The sequence below is a fragment of the Anastrepha obliqua genome, chromosome 1 (genome assembly GCF_027943255.1).
Source record: "Anastrepha obliqua isolate idAnaObli1 chromosome 1, idAnaObli1_1.0, whole genome shotgun sequence".
Lineage (NCBI taxonomy): Eukaryota > Metazoa > Arthropoda > Insecta > Diptera > Tephritidae > Anastrepha > Anastrepha obliqua.
In genome coordinates, this window is record NC_072892.1 from 172,450,276 (window position 1) to 172,470,831 (window position 20,556).

At 33.9% G+C, this 20,556-nt stretch overlaps 1 protein-coding gene across 4 annotated transcripts in view; it reads right to left on the reverse strand.

Annotated features, from left to right (window-relative positions):
• The window catches only part of LOC129241040 (uncharacterized), a 59,881-nt gene that overhangs the window by 27,261 nt on the left and 12,064 nt on the right, over positions 1-20,556 (reverse strand). For 2 of the 4 annotated variants that reach the window (XM_054877192.1, XM_054877176.1), the window contains exon 1: positions 1,948-3,043. The exons of 1 other annotated variant lie outside the window; for it this stretch is intronic. In XM_054877192.1, the coding sequence (XP_054733167.1) occupies positions 1,948-2,731 (784 nt within the window). In that variant the 5' untranslated portion in view covers positions 2,732-3,043. Of the gene's footprint in view, positions 1-1,947; positions 3,045-20,556 lie in introns of those variants that run through there. One more of the 4 variants, XM_054877184.1, reaches the window with a different exon arrangement.

Below are 20,556 nucleotides of genomic sequence, written 5' to 3' on the forward strand. Positions count from 1 at the left end.
AATAAAAATGGACGATATTTAACAAGAACATATCACAAAATTTGCGATTTTTGGTGGAAATAGTCGTTCAAAATTTAGACATTCATGAATCGCCTGATTGGTGTATTTAATCTGTAGACATGCTCTGGTGCACATTTAAGTGTCATTTTTCACATATAATTACTAAGAGCCGTATTTTGAATCAAAATAGTGAAATCCGAAAAAATTTGAATTTTTACTTTTTTTAATTTAAAACAACATTTAGGCACGTCGTTTGAAAGAAAATTTATATTTTTATTATTCTATTTTTTTAAATATTTTTAATTTTTTTTTTGTATATTTTTTTGTTTAATTTTGTTTATATTTTTTTTTATTTCTTTTTTATTTTTTTATTTCTTTTTTATTTTTTTATTTCTTTTTTATTTTTTTATTTCTTTTTTATTTTTTTATTTCTTCTTTCTTTTTTTATTTTTTTTTATGTTTTTTTATTTTTTTTTTTTACATTTTTAACATTTTTTCTTTGCATTTTTTATGTTTTTTGTATTTTTAAAATTTTTTTTAAATTTTTTTTAAATTTTTTTAATTTTCTTAATTTTTTTAATTTTTATTTTTATTATTTTATATATTATATTTTTAAACTTTGTAAATTTTTTTAAATTTTTATAAAAATATGTAGATACATATACATGCCATGTATCTACATATTTTTATTTGCTTAAACAATTATTATATTTTTCATATTCATTCAATTTTTGATTTAAATTTTTTATTTATTTAATTATTTTAATTTCTTAAACTTTAATTTTTTTTTTGTTTTGTCATTTGTTTTTAAGTTCTTTTTATTTTCTATTTCTTTTTTCATTTCTATTTTTTATATTTTATTTTCTATTTTTTTTTTTCATTTTTATTTTTTATATTTTATTTTTAATTTTTTATTTTTTATATTTTATTTTTTTATATTTAATATTTCATTTTTTAAGTTGTATTTCTTATTTTTTTTATATTTTATATTTCATTTTTTTTATTTAATTTTTTTTAAATATTTTTTTTTATTTGATATTTTTTTATTTGTTTTTTTATTTAATTTTTTTATGTATTATTATTGTTTTATGTTCTATTTTTTATTACATTTTATGTAATTTTAAATCTTCTTTCATTTACTTTTTTTTTCATTTTATTTTTTTGTTTTTGTTTTATATTTTATTGTTTATTTTTTATATATTTTTTTTATATTTCATATAAATTTTTTTATATTTTTTTTTTATTTCATATAAATTTTTTTATATTTTTTATAATTTTTTTTTTATATTTTATTTTACTTATTATAATTGAATTTAATGGTACGGTACACTAGGTTTACTGGGTCGGGAAAAACCCGAGTCATTCCGATACCGTTGAACCGGCTGACATGGGAACTTTAATTTAATTTTCTGTTTTTCATTATACTTTATTTATTTTAATTTTTTTTATATTTTATTTGGTTTTATATTTCCTTTATATTTTATATTATTTTCTTTTATATATTTCTTTTGGTACTTTTTTTCATTTTATTTTACTTTTTTATATTTTATTATTTTCTTTATATTTGTTGCTTTTTATTTTTTTTTATTTTTTTATGATCTATTTTCTGTTATATAAACTTTTTTTATTTATTGCTTTAATATATCTTTTTTTTATTTTTTATGCTTTACATTTTATTTTATTTTTTATATTTTATTTCAGTTTTTTAGTGTTTTAAACAAATTTTCAAATATAATAGATGTTCTATTTGAGCAACATAACGAATCACCCTTTATCGAAACTTGGCAAACAAACCAGTAAAATAAAATTTTTATGTCACCCCAAATTTTTTGGCACTGACAACTTTTCTCAAACACAATAAAGCAATCCACAAGCCAAGCAGAAAAGCGGGGTATCACGCACACATGCATATCGCACACATACACATATACATATTTTATGGCAAACCTTTTTGGTATCCAACGCCAATGTCATTGAAAAGCGCGCCAAAATCACCATTATTATTGAGTATATCATTGTCCGTCAGCAGGTTGTTGTTGTTGTATTGATTATTGACATGATAATTGTAATTATTGCGTAGCCATTGGGGTGGTTGTTGCTGTTGCTGGAGTTGCTGCTGCTGCTCCAGACGCTGTTGTATCAAATACTGCTGATTGCAAGTCAACGCCGGCGAAGTGGCTGCGCCTGCCTTCAACTGGACAGCTACCGGTCTTGAGATTGTACTTTTTCCTTCACTATTATTACGCGCCCGCACGCCCACCTCCACGCCCTGTTCGCGCAAATGTTGCTGTAAGCGACGACGCTGCAACAATTGTTGCTGCAATAGCTGTAATTGTTGTTGCTGCATTTGTTGATAGTAACGTATTTGTTGTAGCTGTTCAGGCGTAATGCACTGATGTTGCGCAGCCGATGAGTGGCTGGCAACATGTTGCTGCTGCTGCTGCTGCGGCTGATGATGCTGCCTACGCTGCCCATAGTAGTTCTCCTTGGTAGAGCTGCCACCCGAGGCTGAGGAGGCGTTACTATCACAACCGCTGCTGGTGCTGCTGCTATTCGAATTAGCCGTATTGGCTTTGTGTGCGGCAGCGGCCGCAGCCGCCGCTGCTGCTTGCTGCCAGCATTTCACCTTGTTCTGGCAGGCGTCTGCGGCGTTGGTGCAATTGCACCGTTCGCTGTGCAGTTTGGAAATGTCTACGAATCTCATGAGGAAGCTGAAGAGCGTTAAAAACATCGATCGAGTGAGACGTTGAGTTTAACTAAAAGCTGCGCATTAGCAGCATTTGTGCAGTCACGTCGGTACAAAAGAGATGATGTGGGGTATTTTTCAGGGGTAGCGCAAAGTTTAAGAACAAACACACGAAGGTGAAAAACTCGAATGGCTGTGTGCTGCTGGAGCAATAAATGTTGCTTGCTGTGCAACAATGTTGCTGGGGGATTGCTGCACTGCGTCACACTGCAGTGCAAATGAAAATATTTTTCAGCACTCAAAATTATTAATAGTTTTTTTTTCTCTATTTTTCTTTCACTGCTGTCTTATTGATCTCTTATTAGTGCCACGTTTATTTCGGTTTTGACTTTTTTTTTTTTGTTTTTTGAGCCTTTTGTCTTTATTTTTAAACTTTATGAGTTCGATCGGCTCTATTCACTTGCGGACCAACGCGACGATGCTGTGCCTCGCAATTCACTTGCTTGCTGTTGATATGCCTGCGGCTGTGTGGCTGGTGTCGCTCCAGCCCACTTCTGTGCGTTTCTACTTCTATATTTTTAGCCGACTCGCTGTTGGCGATGATGCTGGTATGACGTCAATTTGTTGCGCTTGTGTCAATAATTAACTTCACCGCAAAGACGCTTTTCCAAAATTTTCGTTTGTTATTAAATGTTGCTGCTGCTCTTGTGGCACTACACATTGCTTGCTTGTACACTCAGTTTTTCAAGTTTATTTTGGATATTTGATTATTTTTCAAGTCAATATTTTTTCAATTTTTCCAGCTCTACATGCATACATACATATAAATGCCTTTCTGAAAAACCGAAAGTTTTAAGAATAACCCAAAATTGTTGATTTTTCGTATCTATTTGTATTTTATTTATATTTTTCTTGTTTTAACACCATAATTTATGAGTTCTCTTCAACATCATCGACGCCTCGACTACCAAATTTTTGTTTTTTTTTTATTTTTTATTTTTTTTTTCTATCGAGAACTTTTGTTGTCTTACAACAACAACAACAAATTCGACTTGTTTCTTTTATGCGGCGATGAAAATCTAAAATTAACTGTTGTTCCATAGCATGCAACATAGCGCGCCGCGCTATCATGCTCGTGCCACTGACTGTTGCACTACTATAAACCGGAACAGGCAAGAGAAAGAGCTAGCAACCAAAGGAATATTCCACTGCAGCGACATGAATTTGGTAGCAAGCAAAGGAGCGGCGTGTGCCGCAGCCATCTTTTTTCGTCATACAGTTTTTTTGTTTTGTTGATTTTTTTTTGTGAAAATTTATAGCTTCTCGAAGCAAACAAGCTTTTTGGCTGCATGTCGCAATTGCCTGCATGCAAATGAGAAACCCGTTACAAATTTGGTTCACTTGAATTGATTTTAATATTTGCAAAGTGAGAAAAAAGGATACGTCGCAAGCAAAAAGTACAGTCACCAAACTAGGCTAAGGTGCTGGTATTGGTGGCCGTTAAGGAAAGTAAATTGAGGTTAAGCAATTCAAGTGAGAGTAGCGCATGCAAATGTCTGCACATTGTATTTGTAAACATATGCCAGCGCTTGCATTGCACTCTGCCTGCACTTTGCACTGCTGTGGCTGTCAAGGTGTTATGCCACTACAATAATTTACTTTAGAAGTTACCGCAAAGCTATAAATCGTGTGCGGCAACTCTTCCTACAACGATTCCGATGCCTTTCTAGCACGCCATTGACACGCTAGGCTATCTCGGCACCGCTCGGTTGTTATGTAAAATTTATGCACATTTTTGCTACAAACACTTTGAATGGTAATAAATTTCGCAAATACGCGGCAGTAGCAAGCCCAGCCAGAATGCCAAGGAATACCAAGCGAATTTTAATTAGCATATTTGCAGGCGAGCTACAACAGCAAAGCACATTTCAAGGGTTGCAATCGGAAATTGCCTTAGCCTGTGCGAGTGCTATACGAATTTTCTGCTATTTAAGTGCCAAGGAGTACCTATTTTGAAAGCACCCTAATTAATATTAAAATTCGAAAATGGCTTCCGTAAAATTTACCAAATAGCTGCAATTTTGTGCATTATAATAAATACTATAAATATAAAATATAATAAAAAATATAAATATTCCCAAATTTTACTCACTTAGTTATAAGCTAGGCCAATAAAAATCTATGGTCGTATAGACAAAACTACAACAAGGAAATAAATTTAGCTTGAAGGCGCAGTATGACGCAGGCTGCCTATAATTGAATTGTCTACAAATGAAAGGACACAGATTTCCATACGAAAGGCTATTTATAATGCAAAAAAAATAGTAAACAGAAAAAAATCATTTTTTTTTTCTTTTCTTATAGAAGAAAAAGCCTTGCACTGCCAGCAAGAAAAATTGCCACAAATTAAAGGTACTTTGCAGTTACTTAAAGCTTACATTTTGTTATACTAAAATTCAATGAGCTGCAAAACTACATACCTAGAAAAATCCTAAAAATTCTGGTTAAAAAGTTGAAAGTTTTGAAGAAATTTCGAGGAAAACTTTAAAATTTCAAACTTTTCTTTATATAGTTTTCGTTTTAGTATGAACTACAGTTGTGAATCAGTCATCGATGCTGGTGGAGGCCCAACAAAATATTAATTTCCACAAATTTAATCAGTTTTCCTAGATAATTCTTATTTTCTAAGTTCGTTTGTATACTTTTGTTAGTGCATTTTTTTGGTTTTTCGTGAAAAACTTTTAAAGTAAATACTGAAAATAAATTTCTTTTTACATTTGTTATGCAATTAGACTTAAAACAAAACTGCATCATTACATTTCTTTTAAATGCTTTAGATCGAGAGGAATAAAGAAAAAAGGGGTCGTACGCAGAGTTTTGTCCGCAACTGTATATTTTTATAAAATAATCATCTGTTTATAATTTTGCAACAAAGTATACCATATAAGCGTGGAAATCGCAGGGGTGCGCATTACTTATGATGGTTCAATCAAGTAGACACATTTTAGAATACAAAAACAGTTTTTCTAATGTCCAAAGCGCAGGTATATAAGGAATGAGGTATTGGGGGTATAATATTTTCATATGTAGAAAAAATGCAGCCTGCTTTACAGTGGCACTAAAGGGAAGCTATTCTACGCATAAATGGGATACACAGTGTTTGGGACAGACTTATTTGTTGCCTATTTTTATTTCTCGAAAGCCTCCGATGCTAGCGCTGAACTACTTTTAGTTTGTATAATACTTTTATTGTTATGTAAACCTTTATAAAATAAAATAAAATAAAAATAAATATTTTTTATTTATTATTATTTTTTATTTTATTTTTTATTATCGTTTCTTTGGTTGTTTTTTTTTTGTTGAAGGAAAAAAATTTTTTTAAATTAATTCTTTGCTATTTCATGAGTGCTTTTTTATTTTAAATATTTTTTTTGATTGTTATTTACTCTTATATTTATAATTAAATTAAATTAAATTTTTTTGGTAGTATTAAATATTATTTTATTATTTAATTTGTCAATTTTGATTTTTAATTTTTTTCATTTTTTATTTATTATTATTATCTGTTGTTTTAATTTTTTGTTTTTTTTTAGTTGAATGAAATTTTTTTAATTACCTAATTCTTTTATTTTAATAAGTGCTTTTTGATTCTAAATAATTTTTTTTATTATTATTTACTTTTATATTTCTAATTTAATTAAATTAAATTTTTTTGGTAGTATTAAATATATTTTTTTTACTTCAATGAAAAATTTTTTAAATTAATTTTTTTATTTAATAAGTGCTTTTTTATGTTAAATAATGTTTTTTTAATTAATTTTTTTTTTTATTTGTCACGTTAATTTATTTACTTTTTTGTCAATTTATTTGTTTTTTAAATTTAATTCTTTTTTTTCTTCCTTTTTTCGTTTTTTTTCTTTGTTTATGTTTTTTGCTGTTTTTATTTTTTTCTACTGCTTTGAATTTTTTCCCTTTATTATTTCATTTTTTTGTTTTTGTTTGCCTTATTTTACATTATTTATTCTTTTCACTTTGATTTAATTTTTTTTTTCAATACTATTTTAATTAAATAATTTTTTTAATTTTATTTATTTTAATTATTTATTTCTTTTCTTTATTTTGGTTGGTTGGTTGGTTGGTTTAAAGGTGACCCCGCATCGGAGTGCCACATAGACCGCAAGTTGGGTTCGTTGTGTTGCCCTAGAGCTCATTATATTATATGATTTCCCCACCTAACCGAGATTTTGACTATAGATTTTGGTCCAAGATATTAATTAGTTTCGAGAATTTAATGAGAGATTCGATTTTCAGGTCCGAGAGTACTGAAAGATTGTCAATTGTTGGAGAGCCTAGAAGAGCGAGTCGACTTCTGGCTAGGCCGGGACAACTGCACAGCAAATGCCTGCTCGATACTTCCTCATCTTCGCCCTCGCAGTATCTGCACAGGTCGTTTTGAGGAACCCCGAGCCGACGTGCATGAGTGCTGTTTCAGATTGTAGGATGGCCAGATTTGTCCGGTCGCAACGCAAGTAGTTTCCACTCGCCGCCTCCGATCAGCAATGTTGTGAAATTCTCGATCAATGATCATTTTACATTTCTTTATTTTAATTAAATACTTAATTTTTTTTTTGCTTTTCTTTATAAATTTTTGTTTTTTTTACTTTTCTTTATATTTATTTTTTCACTTTCATATGTTTTAACTGTTTGATTTTTTTACTTTCATTTATTTTAATTAATTAATTTTTTTACATTTTATTTATTTTAATTATTTATTTCTTTTCTTTATTTTAATTACTTAATATTTTTTTTTGCTTCTCTTTATATATATTTTTATCACCTTTGTTTTTTTGATTTATTTATTTTTTTTTACTTTTTTTTCTTTTATTTTAGAATTCAACTTTTTTAAATATTTTTTTCACTTTTATTTATTTCACAATTTTGTTTTTTTTACACTTTTTTTAATTTTTCCATTTTTTTTTTTAATTTTAATACATTTTTTTTATTTCATTTCTTATTTTTTATTTTCGTTTTATTTTTTTATTTTATTTATTATATTTTTTATTTTATTTATTTTTTATTTTATTTATTTTTTATTTTATTTATTAATTTTTTGTTTTGTTTTTTTTTTTTTATTTTATTTTTTTAGGTATTTTTGTTTTTTAATTTTTCTTTTATCATATTTTATTTTTTTATTTGTTTATTTATTTTTTATTCATTTATTTTTTTTTAATTATTGTTTTTTGTTTGTTTTGCTTTAATGCTTATGGTTGCATATGTGATCGTGAAAAGGCTAATTTTTATTGGCGGTAAATGAGTTAATTGTTTTTCTCTTCCTAATTACTCTTCTTCAGGCTATTCCTACAAAATACTATTACTTTGTAACTGTTATAGATTTTGCACATTAAAAGTGGTCATTTGACCACCGAACAACAGTCATTACATTTTTCAGACATTACGTCCCAAAATAATGGGGAAATAATAAATATTATTTGTGCAAAATGTGTACAGTAGATTTCAACACTGAAAGAAAGCTCATAAAATACACGCACACGAACACAAACCACAAACCACAAATTATGTATCAGTCGGCAGCGAAAAATTTTTGATAGATGAGATCACGCGTATGAGGTCTGCGAGGTGCATGCAATGAAGCAAAGACCCAATAGAAAGCAACAAAAGTATTTTATTTATTTAATTAAATACCCGAAAACATTGTTTGGTACGAAATAGCCAATACCGGACAGCAGAACAAGGCAAGTGAAAGAATAATTTTCTAGAAACACATGTGCAAATGTATGTGAGTATGTGTGTATGAGTGCAAATATAAAAGTACCTCTGCAAATGTTATAATGACTCATAATCCATTTTGATTTTTCTAGCTTTGAAATAAAAATAGTGCACTAATTATTATTCACCCCTTAGAACTTTAATGCCAAATTTAGCAAAAGAAAAATCGCGCTTTTAAATTACTCCACCCTCATTCATGGAAACAACTAAGCGCGTGAATCATGTGTCAAAACTCATGGCAGTTGGTACGCTCAGAGACAAAGGCAGCAAGACAAAAAGAAACATGAGAATGACTTCTGGAAATTTCCTTATTTTTTCATTTCCTGGTTCGCCTGATTTCAGCTCTACAGCACGCAAAGGACAATTCAAAGCAAATTCCAAACAATGCAGCAAAATATCCGATAGCGCTAAATCTCACACTCACAGCCGCGTGATCTGGCGCCATTAAGTATGCAACTCAATACGGAGTTTGTGCGAAAGTGAAAGTCCCAACTGCACACAAATCAAATTCACTGTCTCTGCACCCTTTCTCCCAGCCACTTGCAGTGCTCCCTTAACTAGCTCCCTTTTTGTCGTGCTATAAATTTTGCAACGCACTAAAGAGCTGCGTCATCTGCAAGCAGCAGTCCAATCTGCAAGCGCCGCATGTGACCTCTCTACTTCACAGGCGCATCAGCAGCAGCGTTAGCGTCAGAGTGTCTGCCATGCAGGCAGGCAAGCAGGCAAACGGCAGCAGGACGCCTGTGCTATTTGTTAGCAGTGTTGGGTACTTTTTTCTCACTTTCTTTCTCGTACATCTATTTTTCTGCACTTAAGCAAGTTTTGACGCATTGTTCGAGTGGTTGAATGTATATTTCAGTGCGCCAGAGTCCTGGCAAAGGACCTGCTGTCTGTCAACTGACTATTCAACTGTTTGTCTATCTGCATGACGGCCACCAGTACTCTCAACTGCTTGCCTCGCACAATGCACGCGTGTGTGAGTGTGTGTTTGTGAATGAGTTTACTAGTCATGGAGTAGCAGCGGAAGCATCATCGTGACAAAGAGTTTCGCAATTTATTTGTAAAACATTGTGCAAGTTTTGCTTCACTTCAGAATTTCTACATCATTTCAATATCCTTTGCGTTTTCTCGCTTTTTCATGCATTTTTCTATCTACAGACATCAAAATGGCCGCCATACTGCCGCCGCCCATTTTCCTTTTTTTTCTATACACCTACAGATCCAAGTAGCGCTGCTGCTGTTTATTCGTGTGTAAATGGCAGAGTTATATATGTATGTGTGTAAGTATGTATTTAAATGGAAAAGTTTTGCGAACGTGCAGCTGGAAAGGTAAGTGAAGCGTAGCTGCTGATTATTTGCACAACTTTTTGCATTTCTCGCCACCTTTTCTGCCTCCTAGGCATTCGATGGCAACTGGCCAAGATTTTGTTATATTTTGCTGCTGCTTAAGCTAATTTGAAGGTGGTGGCTTAACGGAAAATAAGGTGATTATGAAATATTTTTGCTTCTAATTTTAATTTGTGTGACACAAAATATTCAGGTGGGATTGATTATACGAGTACTCAACTCAGCGCGCAATGGAAAAATAAGAGAAAGCGGAAATAATTGTCTAATTTTTATTTTTAAATTATTTTATGCTTTAAAATTTGTTTATGAAAATACCGAAAAGAAATGAAGGACAAAAATAAATATTTAATGAAATCATCAGTCTTTCGTATGCCCACTTTTTAGAAAAATTCTGAGTATGTAGTTGATGTCTTGATGTTGGTAAACAAATGGAGGGACCTACAGTTTCAAGCCGACTCCGAACGGCAGATATTTTTATGAGGAGCTTTTTCATGGCAGAAATACAGTCGGAAGTTTGCCATTGCCAGTTTTATAATCCATTCAATATTGCATAAGTAAAACAAAGTGCAAGTTTCAAGTGATTTTGAGGAGTTGAGTATTTTCCTTTCATATAAAAGACTTCCGAAAATGTACTTTAGATGGAAAAAAATTCTAAAAATTTAAAAAATTTGATGACAATTTTTTGGAAATTTTTAAAATTTTATAAATTTTGTGCCAAGTTTAGAACTTCAAGTTGTTGTTGTTTTTATTGAGATTGTTGTTGTTATTGAGATTGTTGTTGGTGTTTGCGCTTCTTAGGGTTTTGTGTTTGTTTCTGGTTTCTTGTGTTTGTTGTTGTTGGTATATTTGTTGTTGTTCTTTGTATTTGTTGTTGTTGTTTTCGTATTAGTTGTTGTTGTATTTGTTGTTTTCGTATTTATTGTTGTTGTATTTTTGTTGTTGTATTTGTGGTTTTGTATTTGTCGTTGTAGTTTTTGATTTGTTGTTGTTGTGGCATAAAGAGTCCCAATACAATTACGGGGAATGCTGCTAGAAAGGCAGCCCTTGGCGGGTTGTTGGTCCGGTGACTTAGTACTGACGGTCGTTGGAACGGAGCTTTGAGTTATATGGGTTTTGTTGCAGTATGCGCAAATTTTTCTTAACATTTCTTACAAAAACATGCAGAAAACATATTTTATATTTTTCTGTATTAATATTTTTTTACAAAAAACATACAGAAAAAATATTAATTGCAAAAAAATAATGAAAACTTGGTAATTCGTTGCGCTCCCATTATTTTTTACTAATTGTATTTTTATTATTATTTTTTTATTATTATTTTATTATTATTTTATTATTATTTTATTATTATTTTATTATTTTTTTATTATTATTTTTATTATTATTTAATTATTATTTTGTGTTACTAAGTAAGTTTCAACAGCATAAAATGAGATTCTGAAGTATCCAAAAAAAATTTTCAAAAGCCCAATGCATCATCAAAGCTGCCTTCCCAAGCCTGCCCAATGGTATAATATGTCCCGAGACTAAAAACCTCTCCCTAGTTTAGTTACCCAGAGATTAGTCTTCGTTCGGCATCGCATTAGTCTTCGTCTTAAAACACCCAAAATAAGTTCTAAGACTTTTAGCTGTGCTACTTTTTCACAGGCAACAAATATTGTAATATAATTTTTCCTTTCTTGAACTTCATACGTAGCTTAGCTTAAGAGATTGAATCGGTGGTTTCATCCTCGGCAACTGGTTCGACAGGTAAACCTACGAGTATCTCTGCCTTGAAAAAGCTCCTCATAAAAAACCAACTGATTTTTTCCATTTCAATTCAACCGGGCTATTCGGGACATGTTCTGCGATTTCGATGTAACTCAAATATGTTGCTCTCTGGTCAAAATAATGAAACACGTATTTTTTTGTTCGCCCGAAAAAAATTTGTTTCAAGATTTATCGGCACTTTTGTTTTTCGGCTAAAAATCGATTTTTTCATTATATAAGAAATTTGTTTTTTAAATGCTCATAATTTGCCCGAGCGACTTCATGTACAAACAATAGCAAAAAAGTAGTTGAAAATTTTTATTTTGCAAAAAACAAAAAGTGCGAAACAGGTTTTTTACTCAAAAATTCATTACTCAAGAACGACTCATTTTAGCTACTAGACATTCAGCTCAATTGAAGTTTGAGATGTCCTTTTGATTTGGAAAAAGGTAAAAAAAAACATACACCTTTTGAAATATTAAATTTCGAAAAAATTTCGCATATTTTGTTTTTTTGCAAAATAAAAAATTTTCAACTACTTTTTTGCTCGTCGAGTAATGACGATCATTTTGAACCCAGAATCATTAAAATGGGTTCATTTTTGACTAAGTTATGAGCAATTAAAAAGAAAAAAAATTTTATATACCTAATTGAAAAAATCGATTTTGAGCCGAAAAGCAAAATTGCCGATAAATCATGAAAAAAAAATTTTTCGGGCGAACAAAAAAATACGTGTCATTATTTTGACCAGAGAGCAACATATTTGAGTTACATCGAAATCGAAGAACATATCCCGAATAGCCCGGTTGAATTGAAATTGAAAGCATCAACTGCTGTTCGGAGGCAGCATAAAACTGTAGGCCTCGCCATTTGTGGAGGTAGGAGTCCCTCCTACCATGCCAAAGGGCCTACATGTCAATTATATAAGCATTTTTTTACATGCAGGAGATAATTCCCGGTGCTATTGAACCGATACTAAAAATTCTCTTACTTATAAAAATTCCCCAATAATCCTGTGTACTCAAAGGCTATAATTTTTTATGACATTTTAAGCCATGTCAGAGATATAAGCGGCATTCCAATGGAAACTTTGTTCATTTCGTTGCCTCAGGATTGCTTAGAAAGTTGGCCAAATAGTTTTGCAAAATTTTAATTATTTTACAATTAATTACTTTAAGTCATAATAAACTTTTTTTTCAGTAAGTCTTATCACGGAATCGAATAATGCTAGAAAAAATATGTATATAAAAATTAATGGGATAAAATGAATATGAAGAAATTGAAGTGATATTCGAACACCTGAGCCCAAAACAGTCGGTTCTACGTCACCGGAATGACTCGAATTTATATCCAACCAAGAACTGTCACTGCAGCCGCATTCCACAAACAAGAAAGATAAATGTTTATGCTACTAAAATAACCACAACAACATATTCAAACTCCTTTTGAAGTCCTATACCCGGAAAACATATTCAGTTATTAGTGCAATGATGCATCAGGTGTAAAACTCATCCGCAATTCTTATTAATTAGAATGCCAATCGAGCATTCCATTACTGAAGCAACAATCGACGAGCTACATTTCTTCGCTGTGGTAATCAAATGCAACTAGGGTAGGTTTTCATATTTCACAAAGCATGAAGAATTCGCACTTGAACGTGTAAAGTAAATGCAGGTTGTTCGCTAGTGCAACTATAAGAAAGAATATTTGATGAAAGAAATACAAAAAAAAAAATCTACATAAAAAAAAAATGTAACAACTAGAAATAAGTGTATACGTGCGAAATAACTGGGAAAATAGAAAAAAGTGAAGCTTTAAATATTTTCCATGGCTTTGCCAACGCAAACAAATCAGCAGCAATCGATATGAAGAGTGCTCAAGCCTACGAGTGCAAGCATATTCACAACTATCTGTGCAACAACGCACTTGTTTGTATGTATGTACAAATATCAGTAGTCGAAGACAAAGCCGCAGCGGAGCAGTATGCATATGCATACACCTGGGTTCACAATAATATGATACAATTTTTTTATGAAAATATAGCCAGCGAAAAAACAAAATTGTCAAAAATTCACACGATTTTTGAGCTACTTCACACTAACACTTTAAACACTAAAACGTTTAAAATTCTATTGAACATCTTTTTTAATTTTTACAAAGTTTGAAGCTTTAAGTTATATAATTTCTGTTGCGTGGCCACTAAAATAGGTTCTTTGCGGGTAACTCTTGCATCTAAACGAATTAAGTGAAAAATCTAATACTCAACATAAATTTCTTTCAAAGAAGGATCGCGCACGGCATTGCATAGTTGAGCAGCGGAGGCTTCTTGTACATCTTCGAAAACGAAGAAAAGTAGTGCAGATTTATAGCTGAGTCATTTGGACAGTCCAAAAATTTTGTTTTAAATGCCTGTAAGCCCAAACAATCCACATAATAACGTGTTGGCAAAAAGAAAACAACATGCACTGCTGATAATTTATTTGTGACTCCTGCCAAGAGGGATCCTTTCAAGTCATCAAAGGCCATTGCAGCTGAAATCAATAAGCGAGAACTGTACGGTGACGATTGTACAACTTGAATAGCTCGTAAAGTTACTCTGTTGATACAAGCAAATTTGAGGAAGAGGAAAAGTGTTGCTCAAGAGCACAAGTTATAGTGTAGACCAGAGGGTATGAAAAAATGGTATAACATACTTTGAAGCGATGAAAAAAATACATATATTTGGAAATGAGGCTGAGCGAAGTGTCAGGGACCATAAAGAACAAAAATTCCCAGCGCAATTCACAAAAAAAACCAGTCAAGCACTGTTACATTGCTTTGATTCAGGGCTGCTTCTCTTGATATCGAGCAGGATACCTATTCACCTCATAACCAATAAAATGAAGAAATTTATTTATAAGAACATACTTCAAGAAGTGATGCATTTCCATTTCTGATCGATTTCCTGAGAAGAGTACGACATTTCAGTGGCTTTTTATGTTAGATAATGATCCAAAATACTCCTCAATGTTAGTATGTGAATAAAAATAAATAAATGCATAAATGAATGAATAAAAATAAAATAAAAAAATCTGTTAGGTATTTGGCTGAGCTCCTCCTCCTAGTTGTGGTGTGCGTCTTCATGTTGTTCTACAAATGGACCTGCAGTTTTAAGGCGACTCCGAACGGCAAATAGTTTTTATAAGAACCTTTTTCATACACTCGGCGGTTTGCGACCGCTATTCGAAAAAAAAAAACATTTTCTATTATTTCATGTTCATGCACGAAGATTCGAACCTACGCACTATCGAATGGTAGTCACGCACCAATGAATGGTTTGAATGGTTTTTACAAAATTATGTTAAAGTTATGGATTGGCCACGAGCAAATTAATAATTAAGAATAGCAAGGGCATGGAGAGAGGAAGACATGTGCGTAACAGAAAGTCCACCATGGCAGCAAATAAATAAGAAAACGACCAAGGAACCGCTTAGCCTTTCCAAAGAGGATATCTTGAAAATTGTGACTTGTATAACAGGTCATTGGCTATTTGGTAGCCATTCTATGAGACTAGAAGTTTTCGCTCATGAATATTGTAGAAGTTGAAGAGATGAGGAAGAGGAAGAAACACTTGAGCACTTCCTTTGCAATGGGGAATGTGACCAATCCTGCCATCCATAAGAGTCATCAAATGGTTCGACGCAGAAACTTAATATCACAACTCACCTATAAGGTCTAAGTGAGTTGGTTGCACAGACCGACTACCACTATAACCTAACCTAACTATAGATCGACCAACTAACTATGGTCACCGGACCTAAACCCCATTAAAAAACTTTGGGAAGATTTAAAGAAGCGAATCCGTAAGCAAACATGCAAATATAAGAAGGGTTTTTGGCAAAAAATTAAAGAACTATGAAACCTGCCATAGAATTATCAATTCTAAGCCAAAAGGAATAGAAAAAATAAATTGTTTTTGTATCGTATATATTTCTTTCTATCTATTTTAAGGTAGTAGCCCGGTGTGACGGGTTCAAAAATTCGATTTTTTTTTACATTTTTCGGAAGAAAAACATCTTAAAAATATACTGTAAAAATTTTAGACAGAAATTTTAATTATTTTTAAAGTTATAGTTAAAATAAGAGAGCGCGCCGTGGTGTCTATGAAAGCGTGTGTCACGCCAGCAGCAGTTGTTGCCGAAACTTTAAACGCGTTTTTCTCAAAACCATGTTTTCGAAATTTCGGGGAATCACTGACTCAAGCTATTCAACCGATTTGGCTAAAAATGTAACCCGTTATTCTAAACACATATCTAGATACCGGACCTTTAAAACATTTAATTTTTTAATAAAAAACTATTTAATTTAAACAATTTATGAAGAAAAAAAATTTGATTTTGAGAACTTTTTTCACAAGTCCGCCATTTTGTTTTTTATTTTTTTATTTTTATACAATATATATTTTAGGTTCGCGACCTAAAATAAAGTCTACAGAATAATAATCTCTTTGATTTTTTTATTTCAGATGACTTTGGAAGGCTGTGTGTTTCCCCGAACCAACTAAATCTTTTTTTTAAGGACTCCACTTTGACGTCAAAAATTTTAAACAAATTAATATGAAATTAACTCAAAAAAAATTTTTTTATATACTTCAAAACACGAGGAAAAACTTTAAAACGTTCGCATTTTATTTTCTTTTTAAAAAAGATTCATGAAAAAACGTCGAAATTTCGGTCGTTACACCGGACTACTACCTTAAAGGGCACCTGAATATTTCCTTTTAATACCTATTGTCACTAGTTTAAGTTTTAAAGGATGCTTGAATTATTATTTGCATTTGTTATATAAATAGAAACCATATAGAATTGAATATCAGTTAATATTAATTTAAAAACCTTGCATTTGCCATATGAACGTGCGGTGTACCTATTTTAATGACCATATGTGTATATACATATACTTTAGACTTGTTTGCACGCATAGAGCACAAAACTGTACCCGAGAACGCATCATCAAAGCGAAATTTATTACACACACATAAACATATGCACAGAGGCACTTTTTCATGTTTGTCGGTATGAATGCACACGCAAAGCTGCCAATATGCAATAAAACTATTAACATGAAATACACATTAATGTCAGTGCACGAGTAGATATGCACAAGTATAGTCGTAAATGTAGTCGAATTGTGGCCAATAAGAAGAAAATTCCGACTTAGCCTAGCGTAGAATAAAAATAAAATGTGTGTGCAACCAACCAACAAGCAAAACGTACAAATAAATGCTTGAAGCAGAAGAAGAAGAAAACGGACAACAAAAACATATAATAATACCAAAAGCGAGGAAATATTGATGCTGTGCTGAAATGCACAAAACATGCCACACAATGCATAACAAATTGCCGCTACCGCAGCGCAGCTGCCAAAATGTGATCCGTTCGAGCGTACCGGGCGGCGAGTGGTGCACCACCTCAGAGCAGGCCAGGTTACGCATACGCAACGCAGCACCCGCAAGCGCAAGGTATTTATATTTGCGTGTGTAGCCGCAGTAGTTAGGAAGACACAATGATTTGGCATGCCTCTATTTTCTATTCTATTCTATGCTACTTATTTTTTTCACGCACTCATTTGCGTTTTAGAAAAAATAAATGCAAATTACAACAATCAGCACTTAGCGTTGGGCTGCCGCACGCAAGCACGCACAACGTTTGTTTGTATGTAAGCGCTACTACTGATGGCATTTGGCATTTTGCACCTTTCCTACTGTGCAATGGAAATAAATAATGTCGAAGCACAAAAACGCAAATACAAACTACCGCACAAAGGCATTGCAAAGTGCTGAGCATAAAGTCAAGCATCGGCACATTCGCTTTGCAATGCGTTGAGAGATCAGTGCTGAAATCTTTATGTTGCCGTTGTTGTTGTAATGCTGTTTGTTGTAATTACAGTTGCAATTGCATGCTAGTTGATGGTGGCCAACGCAGAACCAGCCACCAAGTGCGCTGTGATGTTGTGATGCTGCTGCCACTGCCACTGTCAGTGCCGGTGCGGCTGCTGGTTGGTACGGCGTTGCACTATGTACTTGGCGGCGGCGGCGGCGACGGCGGCAACTAGGCTTGTCTACTGCAATTGCTTGCAAATGACGGTAATTAAGTACAAATCACAAAAACAACAACAACAATAACATCACCAAATGCACTGCACGAACACACGCACACACAAAATTTCACTTGAAAACACCGGAGTTCAATCACATTTGAACTTTTCAATGAAGTCGATTTTTATAAGAAGCTACAGAAAGTGAAGATACGCTGCATTACACATGCAATTAGTTGCATACTCAGTTGTGTGTGTGTGTGCGTGTGTGTGAGCGCGCGCACTAGTTGGCATGTCATTACTGTACCCGCTGCTAACGTTGAAGTGGACGACCTTATCGCACAGAATTGCAGAAATGCGTGCATTCGTGCACAAATGCAAAGCGAGCGATTTGAAAATGATGATGGATGGCATAAGGCCCACTTATAGATAGACTGTCGGATGAGAAATTGACATCAAGAATGATGAGTCAGTCGACAATTGAGAAAAAGTAAAGCATGCGTAATGATGATGACTACTCGAGTGGATGTGTGTATGTATGTATGTATGCATGTATGTATGTATGCGTGCATGTAAGTATGCTTGTATGTATGCACTGTAAAGAGCTTTACGATTTTCCAAAGCGCAGAAAGTGGCGTGAAGCGGAAAAAGCTTAAGGAAGGAAAAAATAGTTTGACGTCTGTTTAGATGACACGTTAACCGCTGCTGGGCGACTTGAGGCATACACACCAATTACTTTTCGCAAGCAAATTAACAGTAATTAAATAGAAACACAAAGTGAGTACGAAACTTTCGCCCTTTTGACTGTTCCAGAGGCATCAAGCGAGGTATTCTTCCTTTTATCTCGATGCCACCAGTCGGTAACGGATTGAAGGTTTTTAAGACCTTGAAGCTTTCGTACTATTTTTGTGTTGTTGTTGTTGTTGTTGTGTTTCTTGTTTTTGTTCTAATATCCCTATTTCCACTCGATTGCATGGACGGACTGACATAGCTAAACCGATACCTCTCGTCATTCTGCACATTTTGATAGGCAAACATGCCTCTATCAGCCCTATTTGGTATTACCGAAAACAAGAACCTTGGTGGTTCCTGTACTGTAAGACATCTACTTGGCGTGTATCGCTCTTAACTAAGTCCATGCCAACTGGAAGAAAACGAAGGCTGTTGTCATACCCAAGACAGGGAGTAAGGGTCCCGACTTAGCCAAGGACTTCAGGCCTATAAGTTTCACCTCATTTATGCTAAAGGTGTTTGAGAGATTGATCGATTATCACAGCCGAGAGCACAATCAATCGAAATTATCTGCAGTGCAGCACGCTTACCTGAAGAGGGAAACAAGCTTGCATGAGGTGGTAGGGACTGTGCAAATATCTCCAGAGGGCAAACAATGAACTTAAGCGGCCTTTATAGATATAGAGGATGATTTTAATAACGTTAGAGTGGAGCCAATTGTCACTGCGTTAGATAGACTAGCACTTAGAACTTGTCCCAGTGCTGCTCTTAATGTCTTTTTGCACTTGCTTCCCAACGACTTTCACGTTATATTTACCGCTGTCCGAAGTGCAATCAGGATAAAAAAGGTTTCCATTGGAGGCATTTCAGACAATTAACTCCGCATTTCTCTGAACTTCGTACAGATCTCTCTATCTGTAAACCGGTGGGAAGGACTTCAACGAGGGGAAATTTGTACGGAGGCTGTTGCATCTGTCTTCATTAACGACTCCAAGATAGAAGCGGAAGTCAAAGCTGGCGTTTTCTCTAAGTCAGCCAATTTATCTATTAAGACTTAAGACTGCCGAATACTACTACTGTTTTTTAGGCAGAGGTCTGCAAAGTGATCCTACAGGCATGCAAAATGCTTAGGGAACGTGGGAGCGAGGTCCAGCTCTGATCAAGTATGCAGCTGCTACGGTGCAAATCAAAACTGATCAACTCTTTTAACGAGGAGATCTTGTTGTTGTAGCAGTAACTTTGCCCTGTCAGTGTAGTCGTCGTCGGCTCCGTCTACATCATCTAACGGTAGGCCCAGGAAACTAACTGTTTCCGATAGGTTGGGTCCATATGAAGAGGGGTTTAGATGAATGGGTTTGATGGGGCAAAGGTAGTTAGGGTTGAGCGGGGTGATTCACATGGCGGACATATGCTTAGTAAGTCGGGGTCGATTCTGGATAAGAAGGAGTTTAACCGGAACGTAATTGTGCCAAGGTTACGCGGGACTCTCGGGGAAGTTGGAGCTCTTCGTCTGCAATGGGTATTGGTTGGACTCCGATGACGGCATTCGGGGGTCGAGAGGTTAAGAAGGTGGTAAGAGTTTCCCGATGAATATCATTAATTGTCTCTCTGTACACTGTCCGATCCAGCAATTGTCGATCTATTTTATCCTGGATCTCGTCCGCGTAGTTAAAGAGGTGCCTCCTGACATGTCTGGAAGGTGCCTCAGGCTCAAGCAGGTGTCTGCATGGGTGAGACCTGCGGTAACACCCTAGCTGGAACTGTTTTCTGAGCAGTTTTTTATGCTGCTTCACAGTGAGCATATGGGCCTCGTCATGAAGATGTTGTATTGGGGACATCAGTAGACATTCTGTCGCAGTCCTTATGCTAGTGTTTTGCCAGGTCTGTAGCTTCGTCCGCTGCGAATCACTGGTTCCAGCCGACCAGATAGGCGCAGCATAGTTTAGAACCGATTGGCCTATTGCCTTGAAAGTCGATAGCAACATTTCTTTGTCTTTGCCCCAAGTGCTGCCGGCAAGCGATTTGAGGACCTTGTTGCGATTCTGTACTTTAGTGGCAATAGCGGTTGTGTGCACTGAAAAGGAGCGCAAACTGTCGAAGGTAACTCTCAATATTCTGGGGCTGATTACAGTCGGAATTTGTGCGTCATCGACTTCACCTTAAGTTGCGGTTGACCTCCT